The sequence below is a fragment of the Diabrotica virgifera genome, chromosome 8 (genome assembly GCF_917563875.1).
Source record: "Diabrotica virgifera virgifera chromosome 8, PGI_DIABVI_V3a".
Taxonomy (NCBI): Eukaryota; Metazoa; Arthropoda; class Insecta; order Coleoptera; family Chrysomelidae; genus Diabrotica; species Diabrotica virgifera.
This window is the reverse complement of record NC_065450.1, coordinates 40,710,451-40,735,561: the sequence shown is the minus strand read 5'-3', so window position 1 is coordinate 40,735,561 and position 25,111 is coordinate 40,710,451. Positions and strand designations below refer to the sequence as shown.

The window sequence follows — 25,111 nt, the reverse complement described above, 5'->3', positions numbered from 1 at the left end:
AAATCTATCATGTTTTAAACAAAATAAAAAATAACAAAGTACCAGGAGAGGAGGGAGTAGTGGCAGACAAGCTAAAAATCGGAGGTTCTGCTCTCATCAGGGCAATGAAACACCTCTTCTTCAATGCTTATAGTCTGGGCTGATTATCAGAGAATAGGCCATTTTTGGGAAAAGTTATTTACTAGCAATTTTATTGCTGGAATCGAATCTTATGATGGTATATATTAATAATATAGGTATGCAAAGTCCGCAGATAGTGTGCTACTTTTTTATAAACAAAATGGCGCCCAAAAATCGTGTTTTTTTCAATTTTTGCTCTATAACTCCAAAGATTTTAATTTTACACCAAAAACGCCCAAATAAAAATGCACCGCAATTAAATTCTGCATAGAGACGTGTTTTTTCCGATTCACTTCGACGAAAACTTTCCCCGGAAAAAGCGGGTTTTCCAATAAAATCTTTAATTTCCAACTAAAATTTTAGATAAGTAGTTGCTAATCAATAATTAAATAACTTGGTAGTTAAAAGCCCTTTTTGTATAGATTATAATTCCAGAAGCCGATGGAAATTGAATGAACCGTTAAGCAACAATTGAATTGTTAATTAAAAATTTACGGTCGCTATAATGACGACAATAATTATGGTGCATAAGAATAACTATGTTTTTTTTATAAAAATACACTATACCTGTCTATTGTACTTTACAGAATTAAAATTGGAGTATATAAGCGGCCTCATGAATATTTTAAATTTATAAACAATTTTTTGGCTTAAAAACAAATAGAATATCTCAGGAAATGTTAAACTAAATTAAATTATGAAAACAGTATTCGAAAATCAGCGGCAGGACGCTTCTTCTAAAAGAAAAACGTTTAATTATGATGAGTAGTTTCTGAGTTACAACCGGTCAAAGTTGACCGGAATTTACGACAAAGATATAAACAATAGGATCATAAATTTCAAACCATCACCTTTTTATGTTTATCCTCTCTCTTCACACCAATTTTTATATCCTTAAAATACTCATACCATATATTATTATAATACAAACTATCGGTAATACGTGTGAAAATTTCCAAAAATAGCAAAATTCCAATAAAAAATTAGGTTGGAGAAAATGTAACACTCAAAGTTCAAAATCGGTATACGTTAAAAATATGCATTTTCTCGGCTTCCCATGGAGCAATTTCCTTCATTCTTTTTTGTTCCCAAGTAGCTCGCGTAGAGCCATCGAACTAACGCATTATTAAATGTCAAACTTGCTTTTGTTTTGTTGTAAAAAATTAATTTATTTATTATAACACAAAATTATAATTTGTTTAAATAAAAATTGTTAATAACTGTTAAAAACTGTTAAATAATTATACAGCTTTTAAATGAGAATATTTATGTTTTTAACTTTAAAAGGTACACTTGAAGTAAGTTTATCTAAAAGAAAGCCTACAACTGGAAAACGTAGGTAGTTTTCTGTTCTTATAAATAGATTAATCTATTATAACAAAACAAAAGCAAGTTTGATATTTAATAATGCGTTAGTTCGATGGCTCTACTCGAGTTATTAGGGAACAAAAAAAGAATGAAGGAAATTGCTCCATGGGAAGCCGAGAAAATGCATTTTTTTAACGTACACCGATTTTGAACTTTGAGGGTTACATTTTCTCCAACCTAATTTTTGATTGGAATTTTGCTATTTTTGGCAATTTTCACACGTATTATCGATAGTTTTTATTATAATAATATATGTTATAAGAATTTTAAAGATATGAAAATTGGTGTGGAGAAAGAGGACAAAACTAAAAAGGTGATGGTTTGAAAATTATGATCCTATTGTCTATATCTTTTCCGTAAATTCCGGTCAAATTTGACCGGTTGTATCTCAGGAACCACTCGTAATAATTAAGCATTTTTTCTTTTAAAAGAAGCGTCCTGCCGCTGATTTTCGAATGCCGTTTTCATAATTTAATTTAGTTTAATATTTCCCGAGATATTCTATTTGTTTATAAGCCAAAAAATTGTTTATAATTTTAAAAAATTCCTGAGGCCGCTTATATATTCCAATTTTAATTCTCTAAGGTACATTAGATAGGTATAGTGTTTTATGAAAAAATCATAGTTATCCTTATGCACCATAATTATTGTTGTTATTATAGCGACCGTAAATTTTTAATTAACAATTCAATTGTTGCTAAACTGTTCATTCAGTTTCCATCGGCTTCCGGAATTATAATCTATACGAAAAGGGCTTTTACATTACCAAGTTATTTAATTATTGATTAACAATTACTTATCTAAAATTTTAGTTGAAAATTAAAGATTTTGTTGGAAAAACCCGCTTTTCCGGGGAAAGTTTTCGTCGAAATGAATCGGGAAAAACAAGTCTCTATGCAGAATTTAATTGCGGTGAATTTTTATTTGAGTATTTTTGGTGTAAAGTTAAAATCCTTGGAGTTATAGAGCAAAAATTGAAAAAAACACGATTTTCGGGCGCCATTTTGTTTATAAAAAAAGTAGCACACTATCTGCGGACTTTGCATACCTATATTATTAATACATACAATAATAAGATTCGATTTCAGCAATAAAATTGCTGGTAAATAACTTTTCCTTGTATTTTGCTAATTAGCCCAGAGTATTAGGAAACCAAGCCATACCAGCTGAATGGAATAATTCGACAACGCTCCTCATAAATAAGAGAGGAGATCAAACAGACCTCGAAAACTATAGGCCAATCAGGCTTCTAAACTACCTGTATAAATTATTTGCTCGAATAATATCTGCCAGAACAGAGAACAAACTAGAAACATGAGAATCAAGAGAACAGGCAGGTTTCTGCCCTGGGTATGGTACAAATGACTATCTAACTTGTCTAAAGGTCCTAATCGAAAAAACAGTGGAGTAAAACCGGTCGCTAGTTCTAGTATTTGTTGATTAAAAACTCCTTTGACACTTTCGAGATGGTAGCCATCTTAAGAGCTTTGAGAGATTGTAGAATCGACTACCAACAATACGATATTCCAACAATATTCAATATATATATGGGTCATTCCATTTCAAATCACTCAATTTTGGAGCAAAAAAAATTTTGGACCTCCGATTTGTCTGAAAATTGGTATATAGCATCTGCGGGACGTACAAATAAGATATTTAAGGTCAAAAAATCTCCTTCTTCTTTTTTTCCCAAAATGTTATTTTATGCGATTTTACAGAGATTTGGTGTTTATTTATACAAATTTGCATTTTCTATCGTAAAGTATCAATAAAAAACATAATATTTTAATAGAAAGGACTCAAAAATGTCATTATATGGCATTATAACAAGTTACTTTGATTCAAAACAAGCTTTTGATCAAATTTTATAGTGTAGAAAACGTTAAAATACCGTTTTTTTACATTTTTCTCCATTCCCAAAATACATCATAATCGATTTGGCTGAAAATTTGCCCACAGATAGACAAAACATAGGACTTTAAGTGGTGAGAAGGATTTGAATTATATTACAATACCAAAAAAGTTACATGCAATATTATAGTCAAAAATATAGGCGTCTACTGTAAGTAAAATTAACTCGAAAATATCGACCTCACGACAAAAATTGTTAAAAAGAAATTGTAATAATTGTAAACACGATTTATTTGGAACAATTTCAGTTCCTACCATTTTTGTCGAAAAGTTAAAAATGGCGGAGATATTGAGCCAAACAGGTTCTGCTTTAAAATCAAGATGGCGGCTAACGTAATGAAGGAATTCATTCGTGATTTTAAATTTAGGCTACTATTGACTCCCTTAAAGATCAGAAAAATAAAATTTTGGGCAGTTCGGCATTCAAGGTCAAATGCTATCCCGACTGGACTAATATATACTTTTGAGTCTGATATTACTGCATGTAACTTTTTTGGTATTGTAATATAATTCAAATCCTTCTAATCACTTAAAGTTCTATCTTTTGGATATCTGTGGGCAAAGTTTTAGCTAAATTGATGATGATGTATTTTGGGAATGGAGGAAAATGTAAAAAACGGTATTTTACCGTTTTTTACACTATAAAATTTGATCAAAAACTTGTTTTAATTCAAAATAACTTGTTATAATGCCATATAATGACATTTTTGAGTCCTTTCTATTAAAATTTTATGTTTTTCATTGATACTTTACGACAGAAAATGCAAATTTGTTTAAATAAACACCAAATCACTGTAAAATCGCATAAAATCACATTTTGAGAAAAAAAGAAGAAGAAGATTTTTTGACCTTAAATATCTTATTTTTACGTCCCGCAGAAGCTATATACCAATTTTCAGACAAATCGGAGGTCCAAAATTTTTTGCCTGAGTGATTTGACATGGAATGTACCATATATATGCAAATGCCACAAGAGCAATAAACCACCACCCCCAAACTAAAAAAATAAAACTAAAAAGGGGAGTTAGACAAGTAGACAACATGACATCAAAACTATTCAATGACATAATGCAGCATGCATTCCAGATGTTAGAATGGGAAACAGAGGTTTAAATGTCGATGGCGAAAGGCTGCACCAGCTACGATTTACAGATGAAATAGTTCTAATAACCGACGACTTAAAGGAAGCCTACGAAATGCTGCAAGAACTAAAACGAGTTTCTCTAAAAGTAGGGTTGCTAGGGAGAAATTGGGGCAGTCGTTGCAATTTAGTGCCTAGCGGACCATTGAAACTAGAAAACTGTCATATCGAAACAGATGACAAATACATCTATCTGCGCCACTTTATAAAAATTGTACTTTGATTTTGCCAGTGGGTAAAATCTTCCTTGTCCTTAGTCAATGTAATTACTTTTGTTTATTGTTGACACTCAACAGATTGCAAAATAATTTTAAATAAAAAAAAAAAAAAAATCTGCGCCACGAAATACAAATAAGTAGAGACAACCAAACATGCGAATTATCTAGAAGAATAGCTTTAGGATGGGTAGCGTATGGCAAACTAAGAGACCTGTTCAAGGAAAACATCCCAATAAAGCTAAAAAGAAAAGCATTTAACGTAGAATGAAGTAAACACTTCTGTTGTATATAGGTATATTATAAATTTATTAAAAAATTTTTAAAATTCATCCACAAGGGAGTGGTTGTACAAAACGTTTTCGGTCAAACTGACCATCCTCAGTGTAAACCTGGAAATAAGTGAACCACTTAGATTGAAATGCAAAAGGGTGAAATTTTGATAGTTAAAAAAGAAAATGTGGTTACTTACGTCCAGTGTACAAGTAATTGAAACTAGCCACTTGAATAGGTGTAAAACCTCAAAATAACATTATTGCTACATTATGAGCTGTATAGTAATCGACAATAAGTCGATGTCTTAAGATTAAAAATGTATCACATGTGGATGTATGTCATCCTTGCTCGGAATTAGCACAAGGTTGTGATCAGGTGAGAGGTTAACAACCAACTGATTAGACAGATTGGTGCCTGAAAATTCATGACAAGATGTCAAAGAAGATAGGTGGATTTCTCAAATGTCAACCGAAAAATTTTTTACAATGTGCATTAATATTTAACTTAATTATTCAATTGTGAATATGCAACTATTAAATTTGTTTGATATGAATTCTAAATTGTAAATAAAGGTTAATAAGCTATAATGATATATTCATTAGTGCACCGTAAACAAAAGCAAAATTCTACTCATATGCTGTGACGTCATAGACTGTTTGTCTACTGTATAGGACTGATAATAATTAAATTAATTTGAGCAAAGTTATAATGAATGAATATTATTGAAAATTATATAGAAAATTTTTAAAAAATTTTTATCAAAATATGATATTTTAATAGAGTAGCAGCTGTAGAATTGGAAGAAATGCCAATAGGGAATGGTCGGTTGCATATGTTTCAGGGAACCAACGAATATAATGAGAAAATACCAATCTATAGATCTGTAATGTGAATTATTGGAGGTATTAAAGGAAATGATATAAAAAGAGGGAAGTGGAATTGAAAAAATGTATGTACATATCTTAATCAAGAAATCTTCTCTAAAAATATTTTTTTATGACTGAATGTAAAAAGTTTGTCCCATATAGAACTATTGAAAATCTAAATTTAGAAAAATTATTAAAAAAGGTGATAAGGTAAGTTGCCTATGTTCAGTGGACAAATAAATGAAATATAATTACTGTTTTGAAATTAAATTGTGTGAATTGTTAAATGGATAAAGACTGATATTAAATTAGGAAAACTGCGCTGAAAGAAATGTACATGTTTTGATCAAAGAAGAAAATTAATTTTGATTGTAAGCTCTAAATGTAAAAAGAATATGTCACATATTAAACTATTGAAATTCTAGATTGAATATTGTATTGACCAAAGTTGATATTAAGTAAATTTATTAAATGTTGATAGCTGAGATTTATTTTTTAATTTTAATCTAAATGAAAAATAGAGTGAATCAATTAAAATGTTGGAAATTCAACAAAATTTTTTTTTGGTTATTGTCTATATTAGAATGTCATATCCGAAAAGATCAAGGGTTCCATGGTGTGATTTTGATATAATGAGAAAATGATTTTGTTAAGTGAAAATAATTAAAGAATGAGATGGAAGAGATAGAGTCTTGACAGGAGCACAGAGTGAAAGAAACTGGAAGTACTAAAAGAATATTTGATTAGGTATAATGTTTGGGTTTTTTGTTTATTTTGGGTTTGTAGTGGTATGTATAGGAAAGAAGGCCAATGTGAAGGTGAATAAAAATATAGAATTATGGAAATAATTGTCTATGAATGGGGGTGAAATCACGGTTAAGAGAAAGTTGACGGTTAACACAGTTTGGACTTGTCCTTGCGTCCCTGACAATCTCTAAATCCTCATATAGGTCTAAACGAAGGGTATTCTTATCTTGGATGTTATGAATCAAAGTCACACCATCTGGGATGTTAAGGTGGTGTTTGTTGACTTTGAGATGGTGAGAGAAAGCTGATGTATTGTCACGTTTAGTGTGCTCTGCTGCTCTAGTAGACAGTGATCTATAGGTTCTTCCTACATAAGAGGCATCACAATCGGAACAAGATAATCTGTAAACACCACTACGATTCATAAAGTTGATTGGATCTTTAGTGTTAGATAATGTTTTGTTGAGAGTGTTATTGACTTTAAATGATATGTGGACATTGTCCGAAGAACAGAGAATGTGTTTGATCTTCTCAGATATGACAGTATTATGAAAAGGTAGGGACCTATAGATTGGTGTGATGACTGGGTTTGAATTGTAAGCTAGTTGCTGAAGACGATTGGATTCTCTTTTCCGGATGAGCTTGTCGATTATATTAGGGTTGTAATCATTGTTGACTGCTATTTGTTTGATTATATTAAGTTCCTTGTTAAATTCAGCTGTAGATAGAGGTAGTGTATGTAGTCTATGGATGAAACTCCTAAAATATTCGTTGGTTCCCTGAAACATATGCAACCGACCATTCCCTATTGGCATTTCTTCCAATTCTACAGCTGCTACTCTATTAAAATATCATATTTTGATAAAAATTTTTTAAAAATTTTCTATATAATTTTCAATAATATTCATTCATTATAACTTTGCTCAAATTAATTTAATTATTATCAGTCCTATACAGTAGACAAACAGTCTATGACGTCACAGCATATGAGTAGAATTTTGCTTTTGTTTACGGTGCACTAATGAATATATCATTATAGCTTATTAACCTTTATTTACAATTTAGAATTCATATCAAACAAATTTAATAGTTGCATATTCACAATTGAATAATTAAGTTAAATATTAATGCACATTGTAAAAAATTTTTCGGTTGACATTTGAGAAATCCACCTATCTTCTTTGACATCTTGTCATGAATTTTCAGGCACCAATCTGTCTAATCAGTTGGTTGTTAACCTCTCACCTGATCACAACCTTGTGCTAATTCCGAGCAAGGATGACATACATCCACATGTGATACATTTTTAATCTTAAGACATCGACTTATTGTCGATTACTATACAGCTCATAATGTAGCAATAATGTTATTTTGAGGTTTTACACCTATTCAAGTGGCTAGTTTCAATTACTTGTACACTGGACGTAAGTAACCACATTTTCTTTTTTAACTATCAAAATTTCACCCTTTTGCATTTCAATCTAAGTGGTTCACTTATTTCCAGGTTTACACTGAGGATGGTCAGTTTGACCGAAAACGTTTTGTACAACCACTCCCTTGTGGATGAATTTTAAAAATTTTTTAATAAATTTATAATATACCTATATACAACAGAAGTGTTTACTTCATTCTACGTTGTCTTAACAAAGGTATACAGCCAACTACAGGGTTTACCCTTTTAATGTTTTAATGTTTTAAAAGCATTTAACCAATGCGTCCTCCCGGTGATCAGTTAAGTGACATTTATTGATTTTTTAAAGCTGTTTAGACGCTGCGATAAATTGTTGCGATTGATTATAACTAAAACAACTCGATCGTTACAATAAATTGATGCAATCCGATACCAACTCCAATTCCGATAAATCGCTGCGATGTATCGTTTACACACAACAGTAACACAACACTGAAACAACTCATTAATATTGATAAATTGCTGCGATTTATTGCAGTGTCTAAAAGCTGCCTTATGGAGCAGAAACAATGACATTGACTAAAGCTTCAATAAAAAAATTACAAGTCGCACAACCAAAAAAGGAAAGATCCCTGCTTTGCCTAAGAGTTACTGCTGTCTTTGAGAGACAGAATATGAAATGATCAGTTACGGCGAAGAACTGGAGCGGAAGACATCAAAAAACGCATTACGAAGTTGAAGTGTAAATAGTTAGGACAATTCGCAAGACAGAGAGACAACAGATACACAAAGAAGATTTTAGAGTAGCAGCCAAGGGCAAACAAGCGAAGTCGTAAAAGACCACCTACTAGATGGACCGAAGACATTAAAAGAATAGCGACAAACTGGATTGTAGCTGCGCAGGACAGAGAAGGGTGGAGATATTTTGAGGAGGCCTATGTCCGACAGAGGACAAATTTGGCTGTGTGATGATGAAGAGAAAATTTACTTACTTGTCCTACACCTTCAGAACAGACACTATCTGTTAACATATTGAGGAATCCTGAACTAGGTAAAAATTCGTTCTTACTCAGTGACTCCAACGTAAAGCTACCAAGTAAATAATTTAGCGCCAGAGCTCTCACTAACGGACTAAATAAATGATTCATGTAGGCTATGGGTGCTAAACTGATATGGTGTGCTATTTTGGCATTATATTCTGGTCTCATTGAAGCCATGACGTAAAAAGAGGTAGTACCTACAGGTTAATTACAAAATTTATTTTTAATAGATCAATAAAACTAAAATATATTCACTAAGTATGTATCTAAATGAACAACAATTAATACTGTACCTTGGGAGTGTCCTACATGATACAATTTAGTAACTCCAGTTATCTCAATAATAAAATCAATCATTGCTGGTATATCAGTAGTACCTATTTGATGCCAACTGAATTGCCAAAACTGCGGGTCTTTATCTGGATTCCATTGAGTATGGTTCCTTGAATAAAAGTTGCCCCTGCAATTGCCTAACCAAACGTCATAACCTTCATCGGCCAGGATATAGGCCAAACCTCTTTTGGAACCCATCAGTACCCAATCATCGGAAGATGCAAGAAAGCCATGTTGTATATATACTACCTTATTAAGTTTTTTGCCACTTTTTCCATAAGGTATTCTATAAAGAGACAAAAAGAAAAGTCTTGAATCAGTGTGTGTTGTCAGTACTTACATATTATAGTTCAGAAACTTTAATCAAGATAATAATAAATAAAATTTGTGGTACACAAAGAGTCATGGAACGCTCGATGTTAGGCATTTCTCGTAGGGATCGGATTACGAACAAGAAAATGAGACGGAGGACATGAGTGAAAGATGCCATAAAAAGAATTATAACCCTTCTGGGTCATAATTCTTTTTATCCTCATCTTTTTTCTCTTTACTCCCAATTCCCATCAAGTGGAACTGGGCTGGGCAGGGCACATAGCTAGAATGTCGGACAATATATCGGCACAGCGAATAATAGCACTGACGACCAAAACAAGAAGCACGTCGGAGTAGAGGTCGTCCGCCAATAAGATGGCCTGATGACATAAAACGGATCGACAAAGATTGGATGCAAACAGCACAAAACAGGAATACATGAAAAATACTGAGGGAGGCCTATATCCAGCAGTGAATGGATCCGGGTTGAATTATGATGATGATTCTATAAAAAAATCATGGCGTTAGCGTAAAGGCACGTATACATATGCGCTCCGCTCGGTGTGCGAGCCGCTCGCGCGCAGCATGTTCGTCAGATTAGTACGTGATTTCAAGTGGCGCACAAACGGCACGCACACGGCGCACCACGATCTAACTTCTGTCGGTTTTTCAACAAACGCTTTGATGGTTCGCAATACGTATTTGGACGGGTTTATGAGTGGTTTGTTGGTTTTGGCGCGCCTGAGTTGAATATTTGTTAGTAATGGAGTGGTCGGAACTGTCGGAAGGAAATATGAAACTTATTGCTATTAAAAAAGGTCATTTCATTATCCTCTTCTTACCGGCGTGACAAAATAAGATTTTCTATTTTATTTGGGCATAAGCCACAATTCGAGTTTGAAATCAGGTTTACTTGACGTTTCGACTTTCACTTCGGAAATCGTTATCAATATCAAAAAAACATTTACAAATTAATAATTTAACTTTGTTTCTGGTGAAGCAACGCAGTTGGAACAAGCAGGTATATTACAATTTTGTCACCCGAAAGCGAAAATGGTAACGCACAACTTTGAAGAGCCTATAGTTATCTAACTTCGCTTCTGGTGAAGCAACAGAGTTGGAACAAGCAGATATATAATAATTGGGTCACCAGAAAGCGGAAAAGGTAACGCACAACTTGGAAGAACCTAAAGTTTTCTAACTTCGTTTCTGGTGAAGCAACGGAGTTGAAACAAGCAGATATTATTACAGTTGTGTAACCGGAAAGCGAAAAAGGTAAAGCACAGCTTGAAAGCTCCCTATAGTTTTCTAACTTCATTTCTGGTGAAGCAACGCAGTTGAAACAAGCAGATATATTACAACTGTGTCACCGGAAAGCGCAAAAGGTAAAGCACAGCTTGAAAGAACCTATAGTTTTCTAACTTCGTTTCTGGTGAAGCAACGCAGTTGAAACAAGCAGATATATTACACTTGTGTCATCGGAAAGCGAAAAAGGTAACGCACAACTTGAAAGAGCCGTAAGAGCAGTAAACCTGACGAGGTATTGGTTGACAAACCAATTGTAGATGAAATAGTTATTCAACCAATGCCTCGTCAGGTTCACTGCCCTTACGGTGCCGTTAATTATCGCCCGTGTGGCCTTTTGCTTAAAATTCGAGAATTTTTACGATTTTATATCAGAAAAGCAGAAACGCGAAAGGGTTGACTTTATTGGAAGATGATAGTTCATTGGATTACATGAAATCAACTTTAACTTAAGAATATCCGAAAATCAAAAGAAAGAAAATCAGTAAATATCAGAAAAATCATAAATTATTACAGTGAAATCTTCTGTTAGTGATCCCATAAAAAACCTCATGATACGATTCCGACAAGGTAAACATTTGGTCTTTCATTTAGTTTACTCTCAAAATCAACACGAAACATTTGAAATATTTTATTAGAGGTATTTTTACTGTTTATTTGGAATGTCAAATAAACTTGATTCAAACTCAAATTGTGGCTTATTTCACATAAAACAATAAATTGCATAAGATGCCAGAAGAAAATAGTTTTAGAACAATACCAAAATAAGATGTAGTAGAAGTACAGGACAGAGACATGATTATCTACAATTACTAAATGTTCTTAAGTTTCCTCTGGATCTCGGAAGGTTCGTCAAAATGAAAAATTTTAACGAACATTAACCGCGCCACGAAGGCGCTGCGCTCACACGGCGCGGAGTTCGCGGCGCGGATATCTATCTCCGCTATTATCAATTACATGTATAAATAACGAAAAAACGACTTACAGAAGTTTTAGAATAAAATATACACTAGTGGCCAAAATTCTGGAAACTTTACAAAAATTATTGTCTTACCAGCAATATTCGTCTGATGATTGTGATTCATAGAGTTTATCAATTGGGTTTTATCAGAAATAGGTTTTCTGGCTTCCATGCAGGTAGACCGTGGCTCGAATCTCAGTACCGGCGAGAACAGCTAGAGATATTTGATGTCTATAGGTCCCAGGTCAACTTAACCTGAATAAAATGATTTACTTGGGTAAACCCAGGGGTAATAATGGGCAGTTGGTACCGCGGGGAAAAGATCACAACCACTTGCACACTGGGCGAAAAAAATAGATGAGGCAAGTAAATATTATGTAAGATGTGACAATACGAAAGACCCAGTGATAACAACATAAAAGACAAGTGAATTGCCTATAGACCTAATGGTAAACGTTGTCAGGCTAACTTGATTACATCTAGAGACATTTGCATATTGTTTATAGTCTTGAAAGTAAAGTACAACAAGATTTATTGTCCAGAAAATCGGTAGTGGTAAATGTACATACAGTGATGAGTGCGCCAATTACCGGCAAAATAACGCAAAAGATGGAAAACATAATAAATTGTGAAATAAAAAGAGATGAAACTAGTAGAGATGGAAATTATCGATATAAACGTATAAATTAACATTAGATACATTACATAGTTTCCCACTTTTATACGTCTGTGACAGGAGTATTTTAAAAAGTTTTACTGTCACAGTGACAGTTGTCACACTCTTCCGATACGTCTAAAAGTGGGAAACTACGTACCTAATGTAATGTTATTTTTTACGTTTATATCAATAATTTCCACATCTACTAGTTTCATCCCTTTTTACGTCACAATGTATTATGTTTTCCATATTTTGCGTTATTTTGCCGGTTATTAGCGCTCTCATCACTGTATATAAATGTATGCCAGTTTCTGCATCGTTTCTCATCAAAAGTGTTCAACGCCTTGCTGCTCATTAAATAGGAGGCACATACAATCCAAAATGGACTCCAATATAACAGAAATGAAATCCATAAAGATAATAGGAAGCAAAGTGGGTTGCAACTCCAGTTACTCAGACCGTTGGGGAAGAAAATTAACCATTATAATTTTTGAAAAATTAGTCCTCTTCCTAAAGTTCTATCTTAATTTATTTTTTGAAGTTATACTTCTTTAGGCGCGATTGAGAGTAAAATTTCATAATACTGCGCGCTTGCGCACACAGACAGTATGGCGTTTAGTTGCTAAATCTTTCTAGTTATGTATAAATATATCAGTGCAAGAAAAGGTGTGAAGAGGATATATTAGTGTTTTTAGTAAATATATTTAATTTAATTTTTGTGTCTTTGTTGTCTTTTTCCTCAGGAGTAAGATGAGTATTATTAAAACATTTTATTGTATATTTATTATACTTCACCTTGTCTGTTTGTTACCGTGAATTGTCATTAGGTACGTCCGAACCGATACAGACACAGTCCTCGTAGCGCATTTGGTGTAGCATTCGTCCAGAGATCGAGAGGTCTTGAGTTCGAATCCAGTGCAATCCTATACTTTTTTTTATTTTTTTGAAAGCAGTATGCACAAAATTAGTTTGGTGTTTAAAAAAAAATAAAACAAACTGTTTAAAGTATATTTATTTTTAAGAAATCATATAATAGAAGCATAACTTCTTAAGTGCGTACAAAGTACACACATATTCTTTTTTATTTCATTTGTTTCAGAAATTTTGGAAATAAGCTCTTCTATGTCTGAAGATAAAAGCATATGAACAATACCTGTTAACGGTAATGACATAAGGAGCGCAGACATCATCAGACAAGGAATCAAGGTCATATACATAATATAGTCCTGGATCCTGCGTACCAAAAAAAGTTTATTAATAGCAACCTGAAAATTTCTTAATAGCTTAACGGTGTCTAGTCGAACACACTTTGATGAAGGGGAACACCAGAACTGGGAAATTATAATTGTGGAACGTGAGTTTAATTGTGGAACATGTCATCTTGATAAGTTTATGATTGCAAAAACAAGCAGGTTGTTTTTAAGTTTATTCAATAGCAAACTTTATACAGTGTTACCCCCCTTATTAACTTATTTATTTTTAGCACATAAGCAAAACTCTCGGACAGGTCGATTTTTAAAATAATCATAGTATATTATAGCATCAATGTTTCGAACTTTCTGCGATCCCTCTTCAGGTGACAGGAACAACTTTGATTTTTTTTAAATAGGAAAGTACATCATGTGATACCTCATTTAAAAGCATTTGAAATAGTGATTACAAAAATGTATAATACTTTAATCCTTTTTAAGGGCGTAGACGCAAAATTTCGTTCGAGTTATTTTTAAACGCATATATTTTTTTCGAATCCTGAGAAAACTAATAAATATTTTTGAACAATTTAAACGCAGAATAAAAGATTACATTATTATCTAGAGTTGAACGTCTTTTAGAATAAACAAAAAGTTTCTTTTGAATGATATATTTGAAATTAAATATCAGACTAAATTTTATCTTTTTTTCAACCCTGTGACTTATTAAAATATTCATTATAGAAGTTCTCAGGGACATTTGACCCTCGATAATACTATAATATTTCATTCTGGCTTTAAATTTTTCAAAAATACGTGTTAGATTTTTCAGGTTTCGAAAAAAATAAATGCGTTTAAAAATAATTCGAACAAAATTTTGCGCCTACGCTCTTAAAAAGGATTAAAGTATTATACATTTTTGTAATAAGTATTTCAAAAGCATTTAAATGAGGTGTCACATGATGTACTTCCCCATTTAAAAAAATCAAAGTCGTGCCTGTCACCTGAAGAGGGATAGTGCAAAGTTCAAAACATTGATGCTATAACTTACTATGACTATTTTAAAAATCGACCTGTCCGAGCATTTCGCTTATGTGCTAAAAATAAATAAAGGGGGGTAACACTTATTCCAGCACACCGTACTTATCATACAGTGTGTCAATTTTAAAACTTACAGTGGGCTATATCTCACGAACAAAAGCTGATATCAAAAAATGCTTGAAACCGTTTCTAGGGTAGTAAGGGGGAACTAATATGACATGAAAGAGAACTTACCCTCATCAACCCTCTAGGACCCACCCACCGCAACCAAAAAAGTTTAAATTGCAAACCCCTACTTGTGATACATCATTGAAAAGACTATAAAAAATTCTATCCAATGGTATAAATAATAATTATACAGGGTGAAGCAATAATTGGGAAACTTTGGCTTAAACGAAAAATTTAATAAGGTTTTTGTTGAACTACAAATTTGTTAAAAATGTCAATTAAATAAATGTTCAAAGTGGCTTTCGTTGTTTTGTAAACAATAATACAAATTCTGCACGAACTTTGGTCAATGTTGATCTTGTAATAGCGCGACATGCTTGCGTAATTTTTCTCGCAATTCCTCATGTGACGCAGGTTGAGTTTTATAAACAACTGACTTGAGGTAACCCCAATGAAAAAAGTCAGGTGGCGGTAAGTCTGGTGATCTCGGTGGCCACTCAATAGGACCTCTTCTTCCAATACATTTGTTATGATAATTAGTATCTAACCAGTGCTTAAATGGAGCTGCATAGTGAGGAGGTGCTCCATCTTGTTGGAAGTGCAGCAAATATTCATCTAGTCTAGAGCTAGGTTGCCTTGGTCGTCCCTTTGGTTCTCTAGTTCATGCACAATTAAAGGTTCGATGGTGTTTTCCAGCATATCGAGATAAGTGTCGCCAATAAATATAGCATCGCCTAATATTCCTGCCCAAACATTCAGTTTTTCAGGATATTGAGTGTGACCTTCTCTAAATCGATGCGGGTTCGCATCGCTCCAGTACCGACAGTTTTGTTTATTTACATTATCCTTCAGCGTAAAAGTACATTCATCAGTTAAACAAATATTTTTTAACAATCTCGGTTCAACGCGAATTCTTTCAGTCATGAGTTCACAAAACTCAATTTGTCGGTCTGGACCATCATCGCCTAGATCTTGAAGAATTTTTGTTTTGTACGGGTGAAACTTATGTAATTTCAACACCTTTCTAACCGACTCATGTGAAAGTCCTGTCATTGCAGATACTTGACGTGTTGATGCAGTAGGCTCTATTGCAAAATTTCCAAGGACCTCAATTTGGGATGCTTCATTTAGTAATCTTGGGGGATCGTACAAATGATGAAAACTAATGACATTTAAAGGTCTCAAGTAAACCAAAAATTATTGTATCTGACAGAAACCAAAAAACAGGTGTTTTTAACTTGTTTTGCAAAAACGGCAAATTAAGTTTTTATACAAAAAAAAAGAATGTGTGTACTTTGTACGCACGTAAGAAATTATACTTCTATTATATCATTTCAACGAAATCAATATACTTTAAACAGTTTCTCTACTAGTTTCCAAAAATTTTTATTAAAACAATACCAAAAATTAAAAAAATAAAAGAATCAAACACACACAAACAAATTGAAAAATGCCACAAATGATTTTTGAATAATAATTTTTGCCAAAAATTTTAATTAAATACGTATTTTCTGAAAAAAATTATATAATAATATACTTACAATCATAAAATCTATAAAAAAAATAAAAAAATAACAACTTGCTTGGGGCTTGAACCCACTTCACGTCAACCGCGCCGTACGAGAGTTGAAGCGATTTCCGACTACACCACATTCGCGTATACGTCATGTGGGAATATACACAACCTAAACGTTTACACCATAAACTTTTTGACATTTTGTTTATTTATATGAATCAAATTATTAGTTTGATTTTTGTCGAATTAAAATACAACAAAATATAGAGTAAGAAAACGATATATTAGATGAAGATTTGTAGAAAGTTTGTTCGTAATCAGATTATGTAAATTAAAGCATTGCCTACTAATAGGCAACTGCATTATTTTTTTACATTTTCCAAATAGATAGGTATGAAGATAATTTTTTATTAGAATACAACTGAAACATTTAGAATTACGTACCTGCGGATTTTCAAAACTATTTAAAAAGTCACTATAATTATAAATTTGATTTTATTTCTGTCCTCACAACAATAAAAACTAATATATACAATATTTTTGTTTACCGATAACTTCTATATTGAACAATTATTGACAGATCATTTCAACACCCAATCAGAGCCCTTATAACGACTAATACCATAATACTGTCGGTGTGCGCATGCGCGCAGATCAATAAAATTTTACCCTCAATGAAATCGCTCCTAAAGAAGTATAACTTCAAAAATGTACCGACGAACGTTTGTCATTCACAATAATAGTCCGGGAGATAGCATTACAAATATAAAAGTCATAGTAAGCCGGCTGATATTAACACACTGTATAATTATTATTTATACCATTGGATAGAATTTTTTATAGTCTTTTAAATGATGTATCACAAGTAGGGGTTTGCAGTTTAAAATTTTTTAGTTGTGGTGGGTGGGGCCTAGGGGATTGATGGGAATGAGTTATCTTTCATGTCATTTTAGTTCCCCCGTACTTTCCTAGAAACGGTTTCAAGCATATTTCGATACGAGCTTTTGTTCGTGAGATATAGCCCATTATAAATTTTAAAATTGACACACTGTATATGAAAAAATGTATGTCCGACAAATATGTTGGGTATTTTAATAAGTCCGACACGTAGAACATGCCAAATGACAGGAATTATGTTCATGGTAAATACAAGTCTGATTTTTGCATGAGAGTTTAACGAAAGGTTAAAACATCAATTTGAAGTTCTGTCCGACAAAATACATGGGCTATTTTCGTAGTCGGACGTTCGAAACCTGTAACCTGTTCCACAAAAAACTTCCCCTGTTCCAGTGTGCCCGTACATCAAAGTTTGTCCTACTAGACACCATTAAGCTATTAACAAATTATCAGCTTGCTATTAGTAAACTTTTTTTGGTACGCTGCGCTGGAACCAGGCCTAATATTAAAACAATGTAAATACAATGAAATGGAGATAAGCAGGTCGTGTGGCGAGAACATCAAACAAGTGATGACGTAAAAAAAACTGCTGGGAGTTTGATGATGGTAGCCAACAATCGATAGGCAAAGAGGAGTTTGGAAGAGGCCAATGTTTAAAAGTCGACAGTAACGGCTACATTATGATGCAAAAAAAGAGCGTAAAAGCTGAATATTGTATGACATAATAATAATAAATTAATCCTGAATCAGATCCAAATTTAAACGGATTTAAAACAGTTGGCGGTGAATACACTCAACTAAACTTATATTTTGGGGTCACTATGTATTTGAAACGTGCAACTTTTGGAATCTAGGGGTGTAATTATTTTAGTTGAAACGATAAGAAGAAGAGTTGCTGTGCCGAAGGAATATATAAACCGGGAGATATTAACAGAACTTCAACCACGATTTTCTCAGTCCTGCCTTTTGCAATACTGAAAGGTTAGAAAAGGTACTTACAATTTATGGAAACATCCACGGGTTTCCTGTGACATTTTCCTACGAAAATTAAATTTTCCATGAGAAAAAAATGGGGAGTTGCGATGAATTTCTAAGTCCTGCCATATCCATAGAATGACAGGATACTATCAATTTTATGAACAAAATTTTTTGGGCAGGAGGGTTGCAAAAGGACTAAGAGTGTATATGGATATACGAATATGTAAGGAAAATAATGAAATTTTCATAATTTTCTGAGTCCTGCCAACTTTATAAATTAAACATAATTATTTGAAAATGATCGAAAAAAATGTTGGCATGACGTCTCCTAATGTTTAACTGCACTTTGAAAAGCCCTTGGAACTGCCCTTGGAAAATTTTGTGGAAAATTTTCACCCTGGTTCCGTGATTTTCTGAGTCATAAAATAAATTGTATTATAGAATAAATAATTTAAGTAGACATTATTCAACATGGCAGGATGTTTAGTTACATCTTTTTTACTACACATAGTTAAAAATATGTAAGAAAATTCGTGGAAAGTTACACGATTTTCTGAGTCATGCCATTTTGGACATATCTCAAGAATGTTAATATAAAGCTATTTACAAAGAGGCAGGATGGTTGTGTAGTTATTTCGTATATAAAAATAAAATTTTAAGTCCGTAAAATTATTGCAGGTTGTTATACAAACATATTCATATCACCACAATTTTCTGAGTCATGCCATGTCAAGTATGCTTAAAAAACACTAATCTAAAACCGTTTACAACGTGGCAGGATAACCGCAAAGGTATTTAAGACAAAAATTAATTTTTATAATATCGTTGAAAGAATCCTACGGTATTAAAATTTAATACCGTATATACCGTAATATTAGTATTATTTTCCTGAGGAATGTCTCAGATTTTTACACATCTTTCAAATCTAATACCAAACTGTAACCTATTTACATTAAGCGATTAGATCATATTTGTATCTAAGTAAACGTAATAAAAGTAATAGGAAGAAAATCAATAATTTTATCAATAATCAACAATTGGTTATAGTAGGGATTGACCTATAATACAGGGTGTCCAGAAATTTTTCTAACAATCGAAGACCGGAGATTTCTCAGATAATTTTAAGAAAATTTAACTCTATTCACCTCGTCCGACAATGCTTCCCAAGGAAGCTAGAGCTCTTTAAAGATGGCGTATTCTAATTAGTTTTTTTTGAAGTTATACTTCTTTACGCGCGATATGAGGGTAAATTTTAATATGTAAAAAACCTTTGATCCCGGCGCAGTCGCATTACAACTTTGTTCTGATTGGATGTTCAAATGACATGACAAAAATTATCCAATATGGCAGCTGTGGGAGTGTGGTTTGGTTATGTATGGTTGTTGCGTTTTAAAATTTGTAGGAAGCGAAACAACAAACAAAAAGTTAGTTAATGGTTATACTGCCTTTTTAAATAGTTTTTATATTATATTTTTGGACTTATTAACATAGAAGAGATGATTGATATGAAGAGATGTGAAAGCCCATCAAACTGTGACTAGTATGAGTGCCGCAAAATTACTGATAAAAAACCTATTAGCTCGAAGGCGTAGAGAACTGTGGATAACAACAATCAACCGGGACGATCTACGATCTCGCTTATTCAAAGCTAAAGAATCTTACACTGGTAAGTGTTTTAAAAATAGTTGATCAAATTTTGTTATGATATTTGAACATAGCCACTTTGCCCGATGCAAGTGATTGCGAAATTTATTAGTCGTTATACGGGCTCTGATTGGGTGTTGAAATGATCTGTCAATAATAAATAATTGTTCAATATGAAGGTAAACAAAAGTATAATATATTAGTTTTATTGTTGTGAGGACAGAAACAAAAAAGTTTATAATTGTAGTGATTTTTAAATAGTTTTTAAAGCAATAGGTACGTAATAATTGTAAATGTATCATAGGTTTGAACCTATTTGAACCTACCAAAATACATAGTATGTAATACTTTTATTTACATAATTACATAAATTTCTATCAATATTCACCTAATATATTGTTTTCTTACTCTATGTTTTGTTGTGTTTTTTCAATTCTAAATCATTTCAATTCAAAATCAAAATAATTTGATTTACATAATTCAAAAATGTCAAAAGTTTAATCCGTTTAGTTAGTCGATCTTCGCACATAATGACACACTGTCTCCGTGACGAAGCGCTTAATGCGAGTGAACCCCAATACAACGTCAATACCAGCCGCGCTGGTAAGTTGGTTCAAATCCCAATAGAAACTTTTATTTTTTTATTTTTTTTATACATTTTATGATTGTAAGTGTATTTATTATATAATTTTATTTTCAGAGAATACGTATTTAGTTAAAAAAAATTCCGACAATTAATGTTCAGAAATCATTTGTGGCATTTTTAATGTGTTTGTGTGTGTTTTATTCTTTTATTATTTTAATTTTTGGCACTGTTTTAATAAAAATGTTTGAGAAGTAGTAAGTATAAATATTTAAATAAAATATAAATAAAAAGTATATTAATTTCGTTTATAATCATATAATCATATAATAGAAGTATAACTTCTTACGTGCGTACAAAGTACACACACATCCTCTTTTTTAATAGCTCCAGAACACTTCTATTTAGAAAAACGAAAACTGGTACACCTATTTATCTTCCAGAGATATATCGATTCCATCATTTGTAAATTTTTAGTACCGGTCATAGGCGTCCGTTTAGGATAGGGAAACAGATATTTTATCGAATAACTTTTCTGTGTTTAACTTTTAAGCATTTTTGACACTGGAATATTAAACTATGGGGTATTCTTGTACTAACACGTACTCTTGTACTAAAACATGTTCTAGAAAAAACGATTTTAAAAATTTTTTCGGTTTTTGAATTTGAAAAAAAAAATAAAAAAAAACTATTTAGAAAAACGAAAACTGGTACGTTTATTTCTCTTCCAGAGATGAATATTTTAACAATTGTCAATTTCTAGTATCGGTCTTAGGCGTCCGTCTTGGGTAGATCAACGAAATTTCATAACTTGCTTTAATTTTTAAGCATTTTGACAGTAGGGTATTAAATTATGAGGTATTCTAGTACTAAATGTTACTCTTGCTTTAAGTCGGTAAATACACCGTTTTTTTATTTTTTTCAAATTTTTCTTAAATTCAAAATACGAAAAATTTTGAAATTGATTTTTCTAGAAAACGGTGCATCCTACCGACTACCGCAAGGGTACCGTTTAGTACTAGAATACCTCACAATTTAATAATATAGTGTCAAAAATGCTTAAAAGTTAGAGACAAACAAGTTATGCGATAAAATAACCGTTGCCCTACCCAAAACGGACTCCCATGACCGGTACTAGAGATTCGCAATTGATGGAATCGATTTATATCTGGAAGATAAAAAGACAGACCAGTTTTGTCTATCGAAATGGAAGCGTTCTGGAGATAAAATCTAATTACAAGGCGCCATCTTCAAATAGCTCTAGCTCCCTTAGGAAACATTTTTGGTTTATGTGAGTTGTGTTAAATTGTCTTAAAATTATCTTAGGAATCGTAAAATTATATACAGGGTGTTCCATTAAAAAAACATAAGTTTGTGTCACCCTGTCAATACGGGTAGCCCTGTATATTAGAAAATATTTTTAAATTATGATCCTCTCTTTGCCCCACGTTTTATCTAAATAACTTTTTTTCGTATCTCTTACGACAAACGAGTAATTGAGTAATTGGTAAAAGGCGTAAGCCCCCAAAAAATATAATAAAACCAAAAAATAACACATAAAAACTCGAGCAACAAGTCATTGGGCAGAGCTCAATAGGGCTCAGCACAATGACTTGGGGCCCAAGCAAGCAATTTTAGTTACCGCGTATAAGTAAGTAAGATGATAAAGGCATAGAGCGCCTCACGCTGGCCTAGTTTTTTGCATTCGATTAGGGTACTACATGGAATCTTGTTACCCAGGATTCCATTGTGAAGAGCATTTGGCTACGATAGTTGTGCCCTCATCGCGCATCAGCGTGCTATGGGGGGGAAAGGGATGGCCTGGGGCATTGGAGCGAGGTGGGGTGATCCCTGTTTATACTCGGGTCAAAACACCTCGCCCCAATGAATTGTTACACCCGAATGTACTCTTTCGAGAGGGTGGACATTCCCACAGGTCGGGTTGAATCAAATTGCTTGCTTGCTTGCTTATATAGACTTATATTAAGAATCTTGTAACATATGCAAAATGGCATGACTCAGAACATCGTGGAATTTTTTACGAATTTTCTTACAAATCTAGGACTCCTGCCGTCTTACAAGAACCGTTTAACGTTCCGGCTGAGTACCGAAAAAGTATTGATTGCATTTGGGTATTATAACTTTTTAAAGGCAGGACTCAGAAAATCACGGAATCAGGGTAAAAATTTTGCGCATAATTTGGCAACATTTTTTTTTTATCATTTTGAAATAAATATGTTTAATTTATTTAGTGGGCAGGACCCAGAAAATCATGAAAATTTCATTATTTTCCTTACATGTTTGTATACATATTATGTACTCCGTTAGCCCGTTTGCAACCCTCCTGCCCAAACAATTTTCTTCATAAAATCCATAGTATCCTGTCATTCTACGGATATGGCAGGACTCAGAAATTCATCGCAAAACCCTATTTTTATTTTTTGCGAAAATCTAATTTTTACAGGAAAATGTCACAGGAAATTTGTGGATATTTCCACAAATTGTAAGCACCACGTCTACCCTTCCACTATTGCAAAAGGCAGGACTTAAAAATCGTGGCTGAACTTCTGTATAATATCTCCCGGTCTAATAGGAGGAAGTAGTTACGGGATGCCGAGCTAACAAGGCAGCACAATATTAATCACGTAAAACTGGAACATTGGATATTGGAAAAGTGTGCTATTTTCCAACGAAAGTAGGATGGGTAAAATCAGATAATTAACGAATTCGTGTACTCAGAGGGCGAGGAAGACAAGCAAGAACGGAAACTGACAGATTTGCTCCTAAATATAAAAGAGGAAGAGTCATGTTCTAGGGAGAAATTATGATCGGAAAAAAAATCCTTTAATTTTCATCCAACCAACTTTAATTGCTCGCAGGTATGTCGATTTATTTCTATAACCTGTAATTATGCTCCGGAGAGGTGCTTCTTCTTCTTCCTTCTTCTTCTTCTTCTTCTTCTTCTTCTTCTTCTTCTTTTTATATAGACATTACTCTGTCTGTTTTTCAATGTGCCTCCAGTAAGTTGTCATTCCATCTTTTTCGTGGCCTTCCCATTGATCGTCTTTCTATTGGGGAACCGTCTCTCGCCGTTCTTACTACTCTATTTGTCGTCATTCGGCTTATGTGGTCGTTCCATTCTACTCTTCTGCTTTTCACCCAGTTATTAATGTTGTCCACCTTGCATCTCCTTCGTATATCTGCATTTCTAGCTCTATCCCACAGCGTCTTACCATCGATTTTTCGCAATGTTTTCATCTCTGCTGTTTCTAGCATTCTTTTTGTCCTTTCTGTATCAGGTCGTGTTTCTGCCGCGTATGTCATTATTGGTCTGATGACTGTTTTGTAAATTCTACCTTTCACTTCTTTCCCGATGTTTTTATTTCTCCATATTGTTTCATTCAGGCAACCTGCGGCTCTATTTGCTTTATTCACCTGATCTTCCACTTCTGTTTCGAGCTTTCCGTAGCTGCATAGTGTGATGCCTAGATATTTAAACTCCATAACTTGTTCTATTATTTGACCCTCCAGCTCTAATTTACACCTTATTAGATCTGCTGTTATAACCATGCATTTAGTCTTTTTTGGGAAAATTAACATGTTAAATTTTCTAGCGGTTATATTAAATTTGTGCAGCATAAGTTGTAAATCATCTTCACTTTGAGAGATTAGTATTGCGTCGTCTGCATATTTTAAGTTGTTTTTCTCCCATTTGGTATCCTTTTTTTGTTCTTACTTTTTTTTATTTATTATTTCGTCCATGATCAGGTTGAATAACAGAGGACTTAGGGAATCTCCCTGTCTTATCCCATTGCCAGCTTCAATTGGGCCAGTTAGTTCCTCATCTACTTTTACTTTTATTGTGTTGTTCTGATATATATTTTCGATCGTTTTAATTATTGCTGGAGGTACCTCTCTTGCATACAATAAATGGATAACGTCCTTTAATTTGACCCTGTCAAATGCCTTCTTAAGGTCCACGAAACATAAGTATGCCGGTTTGTTGTATTCTAACGAGAGGTGCATGGAAGAAAAATAAATTTAGTTTTAATTCGCTTAAAATGATAAAAAATATCAGATGATTCCTTGTAAGTTTGGTTGAGTGTATTAAAACATAAATACAATGAAATGGAGATAAGCAGTAAAAGAGAGTAAATGTGAAAAGAAGAAGGAAGACGGAAAACCATAAAACTGTATTCTATATGGGAGCGCTCACCCCGCGAATTTATAAAGGTTGTCAAGTCTACGTTGAATTACTAAATAAGAAATTTTCTTCAAATACGAACCACAATAAATAATAAAAATGTAATCCAAAAAACCGAGTCAATTTATCCATCTAGATCGCAGCAATATAATATTGGCCCTAGACCTAGGTACACCAAGCCCGCCGCGTCCCTGTAGCGGCACCCTTATTACCTCCATACCCCAAC

The 25,111-nt window shown here is 33.1% G+C and overlaps 1 protein-coding gene across 1 annotated transcript in view; it reads right to left on the bottom strand.

Moving 5' to 3' along the window:
* Window positions 1-25,111, bottom strand: part of LOC126889539 (lipase 3-like) — a 59,427-nt gene that overhangs the window by 1,834 nt on the left and 32,482 nt on the right. The window contains exons 2-3 of the mRNA XM_050657893.1: window positions 9,389-9,714; window positions 9,048-9,292 (exon numbers count right to left, since the gene is read on the bottom strand). Coding sequence (XP_050513850.1) covers window positions 9,048-9,292; window positions 9,389-9,714 — 571 coding nt within the window. The remainder of the gene's footprint in view (window positions 1-9,047; window positions 9,293-9,388; window positions 9,715-25,111) is intronic.